Below are 21249 nucleotides of genomic sequence, written 5' to 3'. Positions count from 1 at the left end.
CAAGAAGCACATGCTGCTGACTATGAGACTGACATCTTTAGTCAGAAATGCACTCAGTGACCATCTCTCCATCCTTCAAGGTCCGACCTCAGTGCATCACCTGTTCTGAAGAAACCACATCACTTCACTTTGTCTTCCATAAGTGCATAAACAATCACTGTTTTTATCATACTTTAGCAGTTTCTGATTATAACTTCATTACTGCAAGCAAACATGGCATCTTAATTACATTTATATCTGAATGCCTTGGCAACTTACCATGGCCCCTCCCCATGCAGAGCTAATAAGCCAGCAGCACAAACTGTATGACTTTTATCTCCTTGTTGTATTTTCTTCCAATCATCTTCTTACTTTTGAAGAGTGATGAAGAAGAGCTTAGAATTTTTCAAGAATACATTTGACTGAGTTCAGAGAACAGAAATAGCTGGATTGTTAGTGGCCTGTACTCTTTAGAAGGTGGCCTGATAATGTTCTGTGAAGTGAGCTGCAAAGGTGTCTGTAGCCTGTTTTGCACCATCTCATGGAGGAGTTTCTACTCAAACATCATAGCAATGAAGGAGGCCACTCTCTTTGGATTATTGCCAAGCAGTCCAACATCTCCTATGAATTAGGAGCTGACCAGCTAACACAGCACACACTGTGCCATTGCATTGCATTACCACTGAGCAATAAAGACCACCAGATTCTGTGGATAAATGGAAATACTTTATGGAAAAACAATGGAGACAAACACTGCAACCATCTTTGAAAGAGACCTTGAGAGTATACGAGGGAGCAAGGAACAAGCAGTGGATTTAGCCTTAGGGACCAGGGATTGGGAATACACTCATCAGTACTTCTAACTATTGTACTGTGATCTTATAAAATGTATGTCTGAAGTCTTACTGTCTTTACAATTTCTGATTTTCTTCAATTTTTAAGACCTTAAACAAAGCTTTCACTTTAGTATTATCTTTCTGATAATGAACCCAGGAGACAGAAGTAGGGGGAGGAGAGAGAAAGACCAAAACAGTAGACTGTGAGTCTGCCTGAGAAGTCCAATGCTATTCTGGGAGAAATGTCTCCTGTTGTTGTCACCTCCAATATCATAGAGGGAGTCAAGTATGCTGTCATCTAACCAGCAAGGGGCATGCAGCTCAGAAGAAACTCACTTAGGGATATTGGTTCTTTAGAACAGAGAGGAGAAAGTTACTGGTGAGGGCACTGGGGAGCTTCACTTGTCCTTCCGCAGGTGGTGGAAACTCTGCACAGTCCTTTCCACAGCATCATCCATGGTGACCAGTGGCCGGTACCCAATGAGCTTTTTGGCTTTCTCACAACTGTAATAGTGGAATGTTCCAGCCAGTGCCACCCGAAATGGTGTAAAAGTTGTCTGGATTTGGATGAGAGGGCTGAGCACCATTACCAGTAGAGATAGCAGGAAAGCAAGATAGTAGGCCACCCTGTAGGGGATGTGGTACTTGGGGGCCTCATAATTGAGGCCTGTCAGAATGCGGGACAGGAACGTCCAGAAAGGGATTGGCTCATCGTTGGTGATGTGAAATGCCTGGTAAAAGAACATGAAGTTAGAGAGCCCTGCACAGTTGCTGGAGTGAACGGGCCACACATGGGTCCCTAAGTTCAACTAGCTGCTGGCTCCACTTCCAACTCTTTCTGTGGGAAAGCAAGAGCATACTGTCTTGCTTGCCCTATCTCTTTTGCAGGGGCACTAAATGGTGAGGTTGTGTTATCAGGCATCACATGCCTAGCTTTGGCAATGTATCTGTCTTAGACCCTCAGAATGGACAGTGTTTAAGGGCAAAGAGGGGAGGTGATATAAATTCTATAAAAAGGCCAGGACTTTATATGAAGTTTAGTCTGCACTTAGTAAGTTACATTTGGTTTTATCTTTGTATGTAAGATCTGTATTAGATCTTTTAAACCAAAAGCTATACCCATCCCATTTCCAACTATCCCCAAAGTTATACATGGGAAAGTGGAAAATGTTCAGGGGGAGAAAAGAGTAATAAGCACTCAGAGCTAATATGGAGATTTAGGAGGCAAATGTTCAGGGGGAGAAGAGAGTACTAAGCACTCAGAGCCAATATCGAGATTTAGGAGGCAAATGTTCAGGGGGAGAAAAGAGTACTAAGCACTCAGAGCTAATATGGAGATTTAGGAGGCAAATGTTCAGGGGGAGAAAAGAGTACTAAGCACTCAGAGCCAATATCGAGATTTAGGAGGCAAATGTTCAGGGGGAGAAAAGAGTACTAAGCACTCAGAGCCAATATCGAGATTTAGGAGGCAAATGTTCAGGGGGAGAAAAGAGTACTAAACACTCAGAGCCAATATCGAGATTTAGGAGGCAAGGTGGGAGGAACAGAGTAGATTCTTTCAACTCTGCTGACTTCCGGATGCCAAATGTCAGGTAGTTCATATGCATCACTTGCTAGAGGAGTGTCAGGTCTGAGCAACATGAGACATGTGGGGCGGGGGGATGGAGATCTGGACTCTAAGGAGGAGAAAAGCATGGAGTAGACATCTGCTCTATGTACATATGGCCAGGCCTGGAGTGAGCATGGGTGCTCTGGAGAAAAAAAAAACCTGAGGCTTAGGTCCATTCTGGCTGTCAGCTCCAAAGTAATGTGATACTGCTATGATACAGAACTTCCCATTGGATCCTGAAGTGCTGAGAGAAGCAAGTGTCTTACCTTCCCACCCAGACCTGCATCTCGAGAGAGGTGCTCAGCTGCTAAGATGTGTCCATGAACTACATTCTCCACGAAGGTGAAGTCCACCAGGTTCTTCCCATTTCTGTGGGTACACAAAAGCATTTCAGTTGTGCTGAGTGGCTGGATGCTGGCCCCACAAAGTCCCGGCACTGAGATATTCAATAGACTAACCCACTTCTACCTGAACAGTCCCTGCCTCTGGTACAGTTAGTTAACAGGTGATTGTAACAGGTAAGGAAACGTGGCCATGCAGAATTACTGGGGCCCTTGGGGGCAGTAAAATACTGAATATGAGAGTGTGGTGTCCTGCATGTCCCAGCAGGACCAACACCAGTGTGTCTTCTTAGGCTTAGATTTGGGGTATATATCTTGAACACTTGCCCAGGATACACCCAGTTAATGGATTTCCAGTTTTCTAGCATGGCCTCTGTAATCCCTCAAAGTTTTAAATCAGGGGATCAGTGAGATTTAGTTAGTACAGGATATGACACAAGGACAAAGAGGAAGAAAGAAATGCAAAGGAAGAGGCACTGGGTGTAGCAGTGCATGCCTTTAATCCCAGCACTCAGGAGGCAAAGGCAGGAGGATCTCTAAGTTTGGGGCCGGCCTGGTGTACAGAAAAAGTTCCAGGACAGTCGAGGCCACATAGAGAAATCCTGTTGCAAACAAAACAAAACAAAGAAAAAAGAGAAGAAAAGCTTACACCATTCTGGAAATTGTGGAGTGACTGTATGTTGAAATGGGGTCTTTGCAGATGAAATCATTTATGGTAAGACTAGAGTAGAAGTCTTTATCAGAGGCAGGCAGAGGTAGGAGTGATATAGTGGCATGCAAGGAACAGCAAAGACAAGTCCAGTGGCCTGTGGGTTCCTCACAGCAGCCAGGAGAAGCTTCTGTTTTCCATAACTGAGAATCAATTTTTGTTGTTTTAAGAACTGGGAATTTGATATAGTACTCCCAGAAAATCAACATGGAAGACAGCAGAGAAGCTCACATGTATGGTCTGAATGTTTGTGTTCCCTTAATATTCTTGTTAGAATCTAATCCCCAATGTACTGGTGTTGTGAGGTGGAAACTTTACAGGGAAATTAGAACATGCCCTCAGGAATAGGAGCCACATAAAGATACACAGCAGGTAAGAGGACTAGATAGTCCTTAGCAGACACTGCTAAGTCCTCTTAGCAGATACCAATTTTGCTGACAGCTGATCTTGAACTTCTCAGTCTCCAGAACTGTGATCTGTGAGTTACTCCTATTTGTGATGCTACTCAGACTATACTATCTTGTTAAAGAAGCCTGAATAGACTCAGACAGTTATATTCTTGGAACTCTCAAATTATTTTTTGTATGTGTGATCACACAGTCAGAAGGGGACAGAGAGCAAAGGGAGTGGACTTACCCAATCATGAACTTCATTTTGCCTTTTCTAGCTGCATCAATTAAGACTGGGACCAACTGGGGATCTCTTGGGCCAAATATGCCATGAGGACGAATGGCTGCAGTTAAAAAATTCTTCTTAGGGTCGTTGGCATCCAGTACTGCCTGAAAGAAAGCAGGAGAGAAAGGAGCCACTGTAAGACTTTTCCTGAGCTAAGACAGTACCTTACTATGTGTGGAGTACTTCCCATTAGGAGACAGACTGATGACATATTTGGTGTGTGTGCAGGCCATTGGACAGTTGTCTGCCTTGGGACAGCATACTATAACTCTATCCCATCTGTCCATGAAAAACCAACAATGCAGGAGAAAACTGGCTAACACTTGCTAGGATGAAATCATAAAGCTCAGGTTGGGTGTATCCTGGCTTCCTCAATTGCTGGAAAGTGTCTGAGAGCTCTACTTAATGAAGTAGTCTTGAACCTCCAAGAAGGCCGCTACCACCAAAGAGCTCCTGAATTCAGTGGCATGTGCAAAGCCTCAAGCATACTCATGCACCATGTAACAAACAGTTTAGTCGACAACAGACACATAGAGTTGGGAAGCTGGCTCAGTCCACAAACCTTTTACTTTGCAAGCACAAGGACATGAGTTTGATCCCCAGAACCCATGTCAAAATGTGTGGAGGTGCAAGCTTATAATGCCACGGCTATGGAGACAGACACAGGAAGATACCTGGAGCTTACTGGACCAGTTTAGTTTAGTCTAACTGGTCAATGAATGACCTTGTCTCAAAGGAGGTAGACAACATTCCAGAAGATACCTGCCTCAATACAAACATACATATATCCACATACCTCCGTTATCATGTAGACACACATATACACACAAAGACACATATTGGTGGTCTCATATTGCCAGAGGTCCCATAGCTGTCAGAATTTTTCAGGTATACTCTATGTTACCACAATGATAAGTCACCCAATATGTATTTTTCTGAACATGGCTCCATCCTTATGATGCATGACTATATGAAGAAACAGATTTTGCCTCGTAAGTAATTTCCCAAATGGTGTTATATTAGTAAAAACAAGGTGGCAAAATATGTATATAGGTGCTGAAGAGAATGAGCAAGCCCTCAAGTGGCCTTTGTCATAGCTATCTCTAGTGCTAAAGAGAATGTTATTTGAAGACTTTCTAGATTAATCCTAAAGATGACTGATGATGATGATGATGATGATGATGATGATGATGAAGGTTTAAAGTGATCTGGAAAACAAGATTATGTTGCTGTTGGAGTCACCTCCAGTTTTTCAGACTTCTAGCTGAGTACCTAAAAGTCCATGCCAGTGACACATTCATGACTTGAGGCCAGGCTTCCATCTGGAGGTCATGAGCTTACTCAGTTGCAGCTTGGAAGCCCAGTACCTCAGTTGCACAGGGCTTCTGAGCTAATTCTCAGGAAGCTCATTGTAGGCATTGGTCTTCCTTAAGCCTAGTTACATGGAGCCGAAGGCCATATGTAGTTTAGGAAGTTTCTCTTAATTAGCTGAGAACAGGCTCTGCTATGATTTCCATGTGACTGTGTCCTGTTCTGAGCTGAACGGGAAAACAGGCAGAACAGTAAGACCCACGCCAGTTCAGTGTAGAGCTTCAGTTTATCAGTAGCAGCCTGGAGAGAGAACCACAGTGTATGTGCTACAAAGGCTAAGAGATGCAAATCCACAGCTGTCCAGTCTATAGTACAGGATCTCCAGTGTCCTCGAAACCTCAGTTCTCACCACAATCAAGCATGTGGAAACTATGTGATCCCTGATAAACACTCTGGATCCCTCTGTGAATCAGGATATTTTCTTGTAATTTGGATGATAAGAAAGAGAACCTATTTGGAAAAAAAAAAAAGAAAGAGAACCTACCATTTGAGATCATTATGAAATGTAAAAGAAGTAGTTCCCAGAAAATACCGAGAACAGTATCTGGCCACATTAAGGTATTCTATCTTCTTGAAATTTAACTTCACACATGAATTTATATCTCATGTTGGGTGCTTGGGCCCCAAAATACTAACATTCCCATATTCATAGATATTTTTCTTATGAATGGAGACACTTGAGGTATCTGCTCATTTAACCAGCTTTAAAGTACATACTCTTTCCTGCAAGATCTTGGTCTCTGTATAGTAGTCAATGGGCTTCATGGCATAAGGGAGGTCTTCAGTTCCATTTTTTATATCGACACCCTCAAAGACAACACTGGCAGAGCTGGTTAAAATGAGTTTCTGACAGAAAAAAATTCAAAGGAAAATACAAGTCAGGAATTATTGCTATTCAAAGTGCATAGCCAGCCCTATCTACAAGGCATTTCCAAGGCACTTGCTGGATTATCTTTTCTTTTTATGTCTTTTAAGATAACCTAAACATCACCACCTTTATAGCCATAGGAACTCTAGACACAGTATGGTATTCCAATCTAAAAGAGTAGATCTTATTTTTTTCTGTCCTATGATGTCTGAGGGAGACATCAAAATGAACACCATTCATGGTAGATCACTATAGGAGAGCATCTCTGTGGAGGGAAGGATGAGCCACCAACCTTTAGGGAAATTTCTGCCTGCAAAATTCTACTGGTTGGTCTGACACCAATCTTGCCATGTGAATACATACATATGCATACAAACATAACTTCAGTCATGCTTTACTAGTAGAGCCAAACATCTAGCTGGCATGTATAGGGCCCTAGGTTCAGTCCACGGCAGCACTATGAAATAAAGGAAGGAAGAAAGGAAAGCAGCTAGCTATGGTCTTTAGTTCTTTTATTGTACATAATTATACAAGTCGTAGCCACAGTTGTAGGAGAAGACAAACACTAAATTATAATGTTTAAGAAAACAAGAAACTAAATTAATATCATCAGCGCAGTGGTTCTCAACCTTCCTAATGTTGTGACTTTTTAATACAGCTCCTCATGTTGTGGTGAACCTCAACCATAAGACTATTTCATTGCTACTTCATAGCTGCAATTTTGCTACTGTTATAAATTATAATATAAATATGTGACATGTAGGATATCTGATATGTGACCTTAAGGGGTCACAACCTACAAGTTGAGAACAGCTGCATTAGTAGATGATAAGAATGAAAAAATAAATGCTTATACAGAAAACATTGGCAAGCCTATAGAAAAATGTTAACAGTTTAGCAAACTAGCTAAATTCACAATAAATATAGGGAAATTAGGGGTTGGGGAGATGGCTCTCCAGTGGGTAAGAGTGCTTAGTGCTCTTGAAGAGAAACTGACTTGGTTCCCCACACCCATGTGGTATGGCTCTCAACCTCTTGTAACTCCAGTTTCAATAGGATTTGATGCCTTTGGCCTTAGAAATCCTCTGCATGTGAAGTATGGGAAGTAACATTTTAAAACTTTGAGATAAAATGCATTAAAGACTTGTTTTGGTTGTTGGAGAAAAAAATGTTCGTTACATCAATTTCTTTGCTCCTGTACACCAAGCTATCTACCTCCTCAGAGGATGAACAAGAGCTACATATATTAAGATGTATAAAGCTCAAAAGTTTAGTATTGGTGGGAAAAAGCTTCAGAAAGACACGTTCAGTGTGACACCACTCTTCTAAAGTTCTCCCATGTGTAGGCCAATACCTTATACTGGAGGTGCATGTAGTGAATAGCCTCATGGCTACGTAAGAAGAGGAAAAGTAGGTGACAGTGACAAGTGCAGTAGGGCAAAGTGTCTTGTCAAGTGCAAAGCACAGCTGAGTATGACAGTTGGTCTGAAATCATCTAGGAGATACATCTCTGGATGTGTCTGTTTGGCACTTGCACAGAGGTTTCTATTATGGAGGGAAAGCCACCGTGCAGGGGATCATAGACTAGGATCCTGCACAGGAAGAAAGGAGGAAGCTTACTGAATACTGGCATCCATCTCTCTCTACTTCCTGCTTACGCATTAATATGATTGGTGGGGGGCTGGGGATTTAGCTCAGTGGTAGAGCGCTTACCTAGGAAGCACAAGGCCCTGGGTTCGGTCCCCAGCTCCGAAAAAAAGAACCAAAAAAAAAAAAAAATATGATTGGTGGATGGGAATTTTAACCAATGGGAATCCAGAAGAACTCCCCTCTCACCTATTCCTGCTGGGCCAGTTGGTTACTGGTAACTGGCCAAAAGTACCCAGGAAAATTATTAGAAGTACCCTTTTACTCAGTTCAGAGTATTTGTGGCATATAGCACTGTAAGCAAGTGAGATGCTGCACCTAGAGGCTGGGCTTCCATTAGGGTCATTCTAGGAAGCAGATTTCTAACATTGTTGTAAGCTGATACAAGGCTAAAATGTGTATGCCCTTAGGCCTAAGTCATGATAGGTTTCTATCAGATATAAGCAACAGTGCTTTCCTCTTTTCTCTTTGAAAATATAAGCAAGGTTGTTAAACAAATGTTCTGCACAAAATTATCTTATGGTTCCGGAATCCCATATTTGAGTACTGACCACAAAGAGTTAAAAGCAAGGACTGAGGTATTTTCAGGCCCCATTCATAGCAGCTCCAAGGTAAAAGCACCACAAATGTCTATTGATGGATGAAGGAAGACATTATGGTCCAAGGCTAAGGGGAATATTAGGCTTGAAAAATGAAGGAAATTCTGACATGCTCCAATGTGGACAGACTTTACAGACACTGTACCATAAGTAAAAGAATTAAAACATGGTTTGAATGATTCATGTGAGCTTCCTAAAGTAATCAGGGAGATGGCCAGAGACTGGTGGCTGCTACGTGCTACAGAGGGGCAGAAGAATGGAGCCCTGCTGCTTATTATGTGACTAGGGATGGACAATGGTAATGGTTGGACAAGGAAGTGAATATAGTTAGTATCATTGAATGCATATATGAAATGGTTACAGGGTAAAACATTGAAAACCTTAAGTACATGCTGTTTTAACAGAAAAAATAAACAGTGACTAAATTTCATAGTTTGTTAAGCAAAGACAAATAGGCCTTAGTCTACCTGAGCATTCAGATAGCCTATCTAAATTGGAAGAGTAGAACCCCAACTGGTCCTCTGTGATATCAACTGGTCCCCAGGGCTTAATTTTTAGAATCTTCTCAACATGTAAAAGGCAACCCTGGATGGTCCCAGGAAGACAGTAACAAGAACTACTCCTCCTCTCCTCGCTCTGAAGAAGCAAGCACATGTTTCTGATACTCATCACTGCAGCATTCCCCTTACCTGAACTCCAGCCTCTTTGCAGGTTTCAATGACAGTCTTGGTGCCAGTGGAATTCACTCTATAAAAGAGCTCCTTGTTGTTACTGTTTGACGGGGGTGACGCACAGTGGAAAACTGTGCTTACACCTTTGAGAGCTGGGTACAGGTCCTGGAAAAGCACACAAAGACAAAAGAATCATTCCGGCTTAGGGCAGGTCAACAGCCTTCTCACATTCTGTCATCTGTGGCCTGTAGGTCTTTTGGTTTTTTAGAATTATATAAGCAACAGAAAACCCATACTCTTCGTTAAAGACTCAAATGAAACCAAAGTACGTGGGATAAAACAGTTTTCTTTTAATTATCTCTTTCTTATTACCGTGTCTGGAATAAATGGGAGTATGAGAAGCCAGACAATACAGAGACAGGAAGGAGATTTATAAAGCGAGCAAGTTTTACTTACTTCTAGAAGGAACCTAAGACAAACAGGTGCTGAAGATCTGGGGCAGTAAACATACTAAATGAAGCAGGAGTCAGTAAGGCTCTCCAAGCCTACTAGAGACTAAAAAGACTCAAGAACTAACACACAGAGACTCCTACTGGCAAAAGAGGCAGTTTGGTCATCAGTAAGAATAAGAATTATTAGCAAAAGTAGAAAATAGAGTGGAATAAACTGATTAACTCTTGAAGAAAACAGCCCCTCCCTTTTTGAGACAGGGTCTCACTATGTATCATCAGATGGCCTGGAACTTGCTATATAGACCAGTTTGCCCTCACACTCACTGAGCATCACCTGTCTTTATTGCCTATATTTTAAAAGACATCTTGTTGTTTGAGGTACGTTAGCTGGTCAACAAGCTCCTGAAAGTCACCCATCTCTACCTTCTTAATGTTTGGTTTGCAGGTCTGCATGACTATGCAGAGCTTTTTATTATTTGTGGGTTCTGGGGATTTGAACTCATCTATTTCCTCAGTCCCTAGCAACTCTTAGTTATCAACAGTTATTTCATATTTAAGCTTCCCTAATCATTTTGACAATATTTATTTGGGGTTTAGGATCCAAACATGGACCATGCATATGTGATCCTTCTGTTCTTTCCACTTACTTTAATCTGGGGCAGTTCCCAGATTAAAGTGTCTTCTCTAACACTAATATTTCATAGGAGCAGAGAGGTTATTTTATGAACTTCTCAATTTGAATTTGTGTGCTCACTCATGATTGCATTTAGGCTTAATAGTTTTGGCAAGCATTCCACATCAGTGCTGGTATGTACTTATCAGAGCACTGCTGATAATGCCAAGTTGGATCATTCAATGAAGGCGATAGCTGCCTGCCAGATTCTTACCAAATCTGTGGGGTGATATTTACAACACCCACTGATGTTTCTGTCCTGCAGCATTTCTCAGCAAATGGTGACATTCTCATTTGTGCCCTAGACATTTATTGAGTTGACATTCCTCTGCCAAGGAGACCTCTGTCCACCTGAATTTTCTTTTTAGTAACCATGGATGCATAGATTTCTTTAATAATGTGCTAGATAAAAAAGAATCTATGCACCCATACTTACTTCACTCCCAGATTCCCTTTATGGCTTTGTTTAACTTGTGCAAGAGGCTAACAGAATTCAGGTAAGCACATTTACTGACTCACTATAAAGGAATTACAAAGGGTGCAGGTGAAGAGGTGCACAGGGTGAGGTATTGAGGAAGTGGTGTGGAGCTTCCGTGCCCATCCTGGGTGCACAAGCTTCCAGTCTCATGACACAAGCCGAAGCACAGTCATAAGCACAGTTAATAAGAAACCCCAGCAAGGCCTGCCTGGCCAGATTCTTTCTGGCTGCTCTGTGTAGCATTCCTTCCTCCTAGGTATGAGGATGGGTCCCTCTGACACTGGGTGGGGAGAAGGTCAGATGACTCATCTTTTGAAAGACGAGGAATAGTAGTTTCTTTAGTCTGCCCTAGAGAAGCAGCAGTGAACTAGGAAACAGGGATGAAGACAAATACTCTTCTCTCTCTTCTCCTATCTATTTAATATCTTAAAATCTCTCTCTTGTTTGTGTGCACGCATGTGTGTGCATGTACACACGCATACACACACATAGGAGTTTGCAGTCATGATTTACCAGGACTGGGGGGACCTGAACCACATCAAGTCATTGCCTCATACTTATTTGGGAGTTGAAAGCAAAACAATTACTGTGAGTTTGAGGCCAGTATCCTCGACAGAGTGAGTTCCAAGATAGCCTACACTACAAAGCAAAACCCTGTCTCAAAAAAAAGTGTGTGTGTGTAAACCTATCAAAGTCTAGATTTTGCAGCACCTAGACATAATCCATAGAAATTATTGAGCTACTTAATGATTTTGTACTCAGTCTCTGAATTTCAATATGTATTTTAAAGTGCTTCTCACTGCAAGACTTGTCTTAATTGAAGTGCTTGGTGACCATATGTGGCTGGTGGGTTCCTTACTGGACAATGAATCTACTAGTATACAGGAAATAGCAGCTGGCACAGGGACATGCTGACTATGTGGAGATGCAATTAGCAAACTCCAGACCCTGGGATGTGCTACCTGATAATAAACAAGCTGAATACCATTAAGTCAACACACCTACTAAGGCATCTTGGGAACTAAGAGACTGACATATTTATGAAATACAGTCTTGACTGTGTTTAACTCTTTATTTGGGAAAGCAATTATACATTAAGGAACTATTTATGGTGCCTCTGAGATAAAATTGTGTAATATTTTTATTAAACATGATTTTTATATTTTAGAGACAAATCCTGAAATGTTTATAGATAGAGTGATATGTTGAAGATTGGCTTAAAAATAATTAGGGGTCGGAGGGAACAGACAAGCTGAGAAGGTGGCTACTTGGAGTCCCCAGGACTCATGTTAAAAACAAAACTAAAAAACAAACAAAAAACCCAGCCGTGCACAAAGGTATGCCTGTAATCCCAGGGCTGGTGGAGCAGAGACGTGGATCCGTGGAGATTCCTGGCCAGTTAGCCTAGCTGAGTCAATGAACTCCAGTTTCAGTGATCCTGTCTCAAAAATGACATGAAAAGTGACTAAAGACACCTGATATTAACCTCTGGCCTCCACAAGAATGTCTGTCTGGCCACACCTTCATGCACACAGAAGATGACATGGCCACGAGAAGTTATATAAAGGAGAGAATCTATGGGACAGCATAAAGAAAGAGAAGGAACATATGACATAGGCCAAGATACAGGGAGCATATAATAAAACACTAAAACTGAGGCCTGGATATTTAAAAAAAATCCTAAAGCCATAAGTGGAAAAGCCCTCTGAAGTACAAAACTACAAAAGCCACAAGTTGGGGGTGGGGGTGGGGGAACAAAAGTCGGATGTGGGGCTGGAGGATGGCCCAGTGTTTAAGAGTCCTGGTTGCTCTTCCAGAGCACCTGGAATTGATTCTCAACATCCACAGGCTTATTCACATCTGTCTGGAACTCAAGTTCTTTCTTCTGGCCTCTGTAGGAGCAGTATATATGTGTCAGGGAGACACATATGCAGGCAAAACACCCATACACATATAAAAACTCCAAAAAATACCACAGATCTGGAATTACTTTGTTCTTCCTCCCCACTTTCAGTTGGTAAGCATGTGTTTCCATCTGGCTGTTTGGAAAGTACAATCAGGAGCTAAAGAGAGAGCAATAAAAGGGGGTTCTTCAGCTGTAGGTGGGTGCCTGTAGTTCCAGCACTGGGAGGCTGAGGCAAAAGGATGGTTTTAAAGTGTTGCCCTGTATCAATCCACTTTTTTTTTGCTTAGCATACAATTCAGGGTCTACTCTCAGAGTTTTGCCTTAGTCTCTGACCTTTTATCACATTTGTCTGGCAAACTTCTGTCCTGGTTAATGCCTGCTGCTTGTACCTGAGAGGCTGGTTGTGACTAGAGAACATGCTGTATTGGGAAAGTCTTCCTTTGGAATCAGATGGAGGTGTGGGCAGGCTTATGACTACAAGGCTGGATGGCGCCAGGGGAGGTTGAGCACTATGGCCATGATAAACACAAGGAATAATCAGAATTTACTCACTACCCAGAGAAGCAGAAGGAAAAGACAGATGGCTTTACCAGTGCTGGGGCCATAACCCGAAGGGGAGTCTGGTCAATCACCTGGTCCATATTATACCAATCACTATTCCCTGGTGACTGCATCCAGAACTGGATGGGGGAAATAGCAACAATCAGCTGGTTCAGACAAAAACATACTGACCTTGAAACTCTTGGTGAAGAAGACCTTAAGAATAAAGCAGGGGGGTTGGGGATTTAGCTCAGTGGGAGAGCGCTTGCCTAGCAAGCACAAGGCCCTGGGTTCAGTCCCCAGCTCCAAAAAAAAAAAAAAAAGAATGAAGCAGGTTTCTATAAGAGTCAGGGGTCCTGAGCTCTCTGCTCCCAGACCCTGTGGTAAAGAGACCTCACCGCCTGGTCAGGTGGGCACTCCTGAGGCTGCAGAGCGGAAGAGACCACCAACACTGCCCACCCCTGCCCACATCCCTGGCCCAAGAGGAAACTGTATAAGGCCTCTGGGCTCCCGTGGGGGAGGGCCCAGGAGCGGCAGGACACCTGCCTGAGACACCGCCGGAACCTGAAGGAAACAGACCGGATAAACAGTTCTCTGCACCCAAATCCCATGGGAGGGAGAGCTAAACCCTCAGAGAGGCAGACACGCCTGGGAAACCAGAAGAGACTGCACTCTGCATACACATCTCGGACGCCAGAGGAAAACACCAAAGGCCATCTGGAACCCTGGTGCACTGAAGCTCCCGGAAGGGGCGGCGCAGGTATTCCTGGTTGCTGCTGCCACAGAGAGCCCGTGGGCAGCACCCCGCGAGCGAACTTGAGCCTCGGGACCACAGGTAAGACCAACCTTTCTGCTGCAAGAAAGCTGCCTGGTGAACTCAAGACACAGGCCCACAGGAACAGCTGAAGACCTGTAGAGAGGAAAACTACACGCCCGAAAGCAGAACACTCTGTCCCCATAACTGACTGAAAGAGAGGAAAACAGGTCTACAGCACTCCTGACACACAGGCTTATAGGACAGTCTAGCCACAGTCAGAAATAGCAGAACAAAGTAACACTAGAGATAATCTGATGGCGAGAGGCAAGCGCAGGAACCCAAGCAACAGAAACCAAGACTACATGGCACCATCGGAGCCCAATTCTCCCACCAAAACAAACATGGAATATCCAAACACACCAGAAAAGCAAGATCTAGTTTCAAAATCATATTTGATCATGATGCTGGAGGACTTCAAGAAAGACGTGAAGAACTCCCTTAGGGAAACACAGGAAAACATTAATAAACAAGTAGAAGCCTACAGAGAGGAATCGCAAAAATCCCTGAAAGAATTCCAGGAAAACACAATCAAACAGTTGAAGGAACTAAAAATGGAAATAGAAGCAATCAAGAAAGAACACATGGAAACAACCCTGGATATAGAAAACCAAAAGAAGAGACAAGGAGCTGTAGATACAAGCCTCACCAACAGAATACAAGAGATGGAAGAGAGAATCTCAGGAGCAGAAGATTCCATAGAAATCATTGACTCAACTGTCAAAGATAATGTAAAGCGGAAAAAGCTACTGGTCCAAAACATACAGGAAATCCAGGACTCAATGAGAAGATCAAACCTAAGGATAATAGGTATAGAAGAGAGTGAAGACTCCCAGCTCAAAGGACCAGTAAATATCTTCAACAAAATCATAGAAGAAAACTTCCCTAACCTAAAAAAAGAGATACCCATAGACATACAAGAAGCCTACAGAACTCCAAATAGATTGGACCAGAAAAGAAACACCTCCCGTCACATAATAGTCAAAACACCAAACGCACAAAATAAAGAAAGAATATTAAAAGCAGTAAGGGAAAAAGGTCAAGTAACATATAAAGGCAGACCTATCAGAATCACACCAGACTTCTCGCCAGAAACTATGAAGGCCAGAAGATCCTGGACTGATGTCATACAGACCCTAAGAGAACACAAATGCCAGCCCAGGTTACTGTATCCTGCAAAACTCTCAATTAACATAGATGGAGAAACCAAGATATTCCATGACAAAACCAAATTTACACAATATCTTTCTACAAATCCAGCACTACAAAGGATAATAAATGGTAAAGCCCAACATAAGGAGGCAAGCTATACCCTAGAAGAAGCAAGAAACTAATCGTCTTGGCAACAAAACAAAGAGAAGAAAAGCACACAAACATAACCTCACATCCAAATATGAATATAACGGGAAGGAATAATCACTATTCCTTAATATCTCTCAACATCAATGGCCTCAACTCCCCAATAAAAAGACATAGATTAACAAACTGGATACGCAACGAGGACCCTGCATTCTGCTGCCTACAGGAAACACACCTCAGAGACAAAGACAGACATTACCTCAGAGTGAAAGGCTGGAAAACAATTTTCCAAGCAAATGGTCAGAAGAAGCAAGCTGGAGTAGCCATTCTAATATCAAATAAAATCAATTTTCAACTAAAAGTCATCAAAAAAGATGAGGAAGGACACTTCATATTCATCAAAGGAAAAATCCACCAAGATGAACTCTCAATCCTAAATATCTATGCCCCAAATACAAGGGCACCTACATATGTAAAAGAAACCTTACTAAAGCTCAAAACACACATTGCACCTCACACAATAATAGTGGGAGATTTCAACACCCCACTCTCATCAATGGACAGATCATGGAAACAGAAATTAAACAGAGATGTAGACAGAATAAGAGAAGTCATGAGCCAAATGGACTTAACGGATATTTATAGAACATTCTATCCTAAAGCAAAAGGATATACCTTCTTCTCAGGTCCTCATGGTACTTTCTCCAAAATTGACCATATAATTGGCCAAAAAACGGGCCTCAACAGGTACAGAAAGATAGAAATAATCCCATGCGTGCTATCAGACCACCACGGCCTAAAACTGGTCTTCAATAACAATCAGGGAAGAATGCCCACATATACTTGGAAATTGAACAATGCTCTACTCAATGATAACCTGGTCAAGGAAGAAATAAAGAAAGAAATTAAAAACTTTTTAGAATTTAATGAAAATGAAGGTACAACATACCCAAACTTATGGGACACAATGAAAGCTGTGCTAAGAGGAAAACTCATAGCGCTGAGTGCCTGCAGAAAGAAACAGGAAAGAGCATATGTCAGCAGCTTGACAGCACACCTAAAAGCTCTAGAACAAAAAGAAGCAAATACACCCAGGAGGAGTAGAAGGCAGGAAATAATCAAACTCAGAGCTGAAATCAACCAAGTAGAAACAAAAAGGACCATAGAAAGAATCAACAGAACCAAAAGCTGGTTCTTTGAGAACATCAACAAGATAGATAAACCCTTAGCCAGACTAACGAGAGGACACAGAGAGTGCGTCCAAATTAACAAAATCAGAAATGAAAAGGGAGACATAACAACAGATTCAGAGGAAATTCAAAAAATCATCAGATCTTACTATAAAAACCTATATTCAACAAAACTTGAAAATCTTCAGGAAATGGACAATTTCCTAGACAGATACCAGGTACCGAAGTTAAATCAGGAACAGAAAAACCAGTTAAACAACCCCATAACTCCTAAGGAAATAGAAGCAGTCATTAGAGGTCTTCCAACCAAAAAGAGCCCAGGTCCAGACGGGTTTAGTGCAGAATTCTATCAAACCTTCATAGAAGACCTCATACCAATATTATCCAAACTATTCCACAAAATTGAAACAGATGGATCACTACCGAATACCTTCTATGAAGCCACAATTACTCTTATACCTAAACCACACAAAGACACAACAAAGAAAGAGAACTTCAGACCAATTTCCCATATGAATATCGACGCAAAAATACTCAACAAAATTGTGGCAAACCGAATCCAAGAGCACATCAAAACAATCATCCACCATGACCAGGTAGGCTTCATCCCAGGCATTCAGGGATGGTTTAATATACGGAAAACCATCAACGTGATCCATTATATAAACAAACTGAAAGAACAAAACCACATGATCATTTCATTAGACGCTGAGAAAGCATTTGACAAAATTCAACACCCCTTCATGATAAAAGTCCTGGAAAGAATAGGAATTCAAGGCCCATACCTGAACATAGTAAAAGCCATATACAGCAAACCAGTTGCTAACATTAAACTAAATGGAGAGAAACTTGAAGCAATCCCACTAAAATCAGGGACTAGACAAGGCTGCCCACTCTCTCCCTACTTATTCAATATAGTTCTTGAAGTTCTAGCCAGAGCAATCAGACAACAAAAGGAGGTCAAGGGGATACAGATCGGAAAAGAAGAAGTCAAAATATCACTGTTTGCAGATGATATGATAGTATATTTAAGTGATCCCAAAAGTTCCACCAGAGAACTACTAAAGCTGATAAACAACTTCAGCAAAGTGGCTGGGTATAAAATTAACTCAAAGAAATCAGTTGCCTTCCTCTATACAAAAGAGAAACAAGCCGAGAAAGAAATTAGGGAAACGACACCCTTCATAATAGACCCAAATAATATAAAGTACCTCGGTGTGACTTTAACCAAGCAAGTAAAAGATCTGTACAATAAAAACTTCAAGACACTGAAGAAGGAAATTGAAGAAGACCTCAGAAGATGGAAAGATCTCCCATGCTCATGGATTGGCAGGATTAATATAGTAAAAATGGCCATTTTACCAAAAGCGATCTACAGATTCAATGCAATCCCCATCAAAATACCAATCCAATTCTTCAAAGAGTTAGACAGAACAATTTGCAAATTCATCTGGAATAACAAAAAACCCAGGATAGCTAAAGCTATCCTCAACAATAAAAGGACTTCAGGGGGAATCACTATCCCTGAACTCAAGCAGTATTACAGAGCAATAGTGATAAAAACTGCATGGTATTGGTACAGAGACAGACAGATAGACCAATGGAATAGAATTGAAGACCCAGAAATGAACCCACATACCTATGGTCACTTGAATTTTGACAAAGGAGCCAAAACCATCCAATGGAAAAAAGATAGCATTTTCAGCAAATGGTGCTGGTTCAACTGGAGGTCAACATGTAGAAGAATGCAGATCGATCCATGCTTATCACCCTGTACAAAGCTTAAGTCCAAGTGGATCAAGGACCTCCACATCAAACCAGACACACTCAAACTAATAGAAGAAAAACTAGGGAAGCATCTGGAACACATGGGCACTGGAAAAAATTTCCTGAACAAAACACCAATGGCTTACGCTCTAAGATCAAGAATCGACAAATGGGATCTCATAAAACTGCAAAGCTTCTGTAAGGCAAAGGACACTGTGCTTAGGACAAAACGGCAACCAACAGATTGGGAAAAGATCTTTACCAATCCTACAACAGATAGAGGCCTTATATCCAAAATATACAAAGAACTCAAGAAGTTAGACCGCAGGGAAACAAATAACCCTATTAAAAAATGGGGCTCAGAGCTAAACAAAGAATTCACAGCTGAGGAATGCCGAATGGCTGAGAAACACCTAAAGAAATGTTCAACATCTTTAGTCATAAGGGAAATGCAAATCAAAACAACCCTGAGATTTCACCTCACACCAGTGAGAATGGCTAAGATCAAAAACTCAGGGGACAGCAGATGCTGGCGAGGATGCGGAGAAAGAGGAACACTCCTCCATTGTTGGTGGGGTTGCAAACTGGTACAACCATTCTGGAAATCAGTCTGGAGGATCCTCAGAAAATTGGACATTGAACTGCCTGAGGATCCAGCTATACCTCTCTTGGGGATATACCCAAAAGATGCCCCAACATATAAAAAAGACACGTGCTCCACTATGTTCATTGCAGCCTTATTTATAATAGCCAGAAGGTGGAAAGAACCCAGATGCCCTTCAACAGAGGAATGGATACAGAAAATGTGGTACATCTACACAATGGAATATTACTCAGCTATCAAAAACAACGGCTTTATGAAATTCGTAGGCAAATGGTTGGAACTGGAAAATATCATCCTGAGTGAGCTAACCCAATCACAGAAAGACATACATGGTATGCACTCATTGATAAGTGGCTATTAGCCCAAATGCTTGAATTACCCTAGATGCCTAGAACAAATGAAACTCAAGACGGATGATCAAAACGTGAATGCTTCACTCCTTCTTTAAAAGGGGAACAAGAATACCCTTGGCAGGGAAGAGAGAGGCAAAGATTAAAACAGAGACTGAAGGAACACCCATTCAGAGCCTGCCCCACATGTGGCCCATACATATACAGCCACCCAATTAGACAAGATGGATGAAGCAAAGAAGTGCAGACCGACAGGAGCCGGATGTAGATTGCTCCTGAGAGACACAGCCAGAATACAGCAAATACAGAGGCGATACCAGCAGCATACCACTGAACTGAGAATAGAACCCCCGTTGAAGGAATCAGAGAAAGAACTGGAAGAGCTTGAAGGGGCTCCAGACCCCAAAAGTACAACAATGCCAACCAACCAGAGCTTCCAGGGACTAAGCCACTACCTAAAGACTATACATGGACTGACCCTGGACTCTGACCCCATAGGTAGCAATGAATATCCTAGTAAGAGCACCAGTGGAAGGGGAAGCCCTGGGTCCTGCTAAGACTGAACCCCCAGTGAACTAGACTGGTGGGGGGAGGGCGGCAATGGGGGGAGGGTTGGGAGGGGAACACCCATAACGAAGGGGAGGGGGGAGGGGGATGTTTGCCCGGATACCGGGAAAGGGAATAACACTCGAAATGTATATAAGAAATACTCAAGTTAATAAAAAAAAAAAAAAAGAGTCAGGGGTCCTAATCAGGGCACCCTGTCAGTCCTGCCCAAGTTTCCTGTCTGTCCTGAAAACTTTAGGATTGCCTCCCTAATCACATAAACTTATTCTTTGAATTCAATCTTGGTCTTTCTCTTCCCACCCTGTGCACTGACCTTCTCCTTCCCTCTGTGGATTATTTCTGTGAAGAACCCTAGCTGACAAGTGACAAGAAGATGAAAGTTATACAGGACAACAAAGTGGCTATGGAGCCAAAGCTGGTAAGGATACAGAGAGTGACAGTAAAGTGTCCAGATTTGGTCCCACTCTAGTACAATTTTACCAGAAATGTTGATGGGGTCACCTTCAATAAGGATCTGAAACCACTGTGGGATGAAGCAAGTCACTTGGGAAAGGAAAGGGGTGGGCTCTGGATGGTCACCATAAACAGTCCCAAGAGCTTTGCTGAGTGACTTGGCAAGATCTACAATGATTCAGAATATAAATACCCCATACAACATGGATAGAACTTGAAATCATTGTATTAAAGGAAATTTTCAGAGTGACTAAAAGTGGAAGAGTGGTGCTGAGAGCTGTGGGGAGAGTGGAAATTAAACAGGTACAAGATCTCCTTCGGAAGTAAAGATATTCTGGAAGTAGCTAGCAGGGAATAATTGCAGTTTGGAAGAGCTAATCAAAGTTATTTCAGCGTACAGCGGAAAATTATTACAGGGTACATTTCAAAAATGGGAAGCTCAAGGCTGGAGAGGTGGCTCAGAAGTTATGAACATGCACTGCTCTTCCAGAGGATCAGAGTTAAGTCCCTGTACCTATACCAGAGGGTTTATAACCACCTCCAACTCTGGCTCTGATTGGGGAGGTTGGTGGTATTTAACACCCCTGGCTTCCACAGATAACCTGCACTCACATGCACATGTTAATATAGACATATATACATAACTAAATAATAAAATATATTTTTAAATATGAATTTTATGGCATGTGAACTGTATCTCAATTAAAAGGAATGAATACCATATGGCATACCATGTGCATACTCTAGGGCAGCAGTTGGCATGTTTTAACCTATAATATGTTTGATAAAATGTTTTGGTAAAGTTTGCTTGGCACAAAGTCTTGTCTGCTCACTACATTATGGCCCATGGC

General features: G+C 42.0%; 1 protein-coding gene across 4 annotated transcripts in view; it reads right to left on the bottom strand.

Annotated features, from left to right (window-relative positions):
• Positions 1–683: 683 nt before the first annotated feature.
• Nsdhl (NAD(P) dependent steroid dehydrogenase-like) overlaps positions 684–21249 on the bottom strand; it is a 30924-nt gene continuing 10358 nt past the window's right edge. For 3 of the 4 annotated variants that reach the window (XM_017602022.3, XM_039099683.2, XM_063279969.1), the window contains 5 exons: positions 9324–9470; positions 6238–6366; positions 4111–4253; positions 2691–2793; positions 684–1546 (listed from right to left, as the gene is read on the bottom strand). In XM_017602022.3, coding sequence (XP_017457511.1) covers positions 1214–1546; positions 2691–2793; positions 4111–4253; positions 6238–6366; positions 9324–9470 — 855 coding nt within the window. In that variant the 3' untranslated portion in view covers positions 684–1213. The remainder of the gene's footprint in view (positions 1547–2690; positions 2794–4110; positions 4254–6237; positions 6367–9323; positions 9471–21249) is intronic. The other variant, NM_001009399.1, reaches the window with a different exon arrangement.

The sequence above is a fragment of the Rattus norvegicus genome, chromosome X, assembly GCF_036323735.1.
Source record: "Rattus norvegicus strain BN/NHsdMcwi chromosome X, GRCr8, whole genome shotgun sequence".
Taxonomy (NCBI): Eukaryota; Metazoa; Chordata; class Mammalia; order Rodentia; family Muridae; genus Rattus; species Rattus norvegicus.
This window is presented reverse-complemented; position numbering and strand designations above follow the sequence as displayed.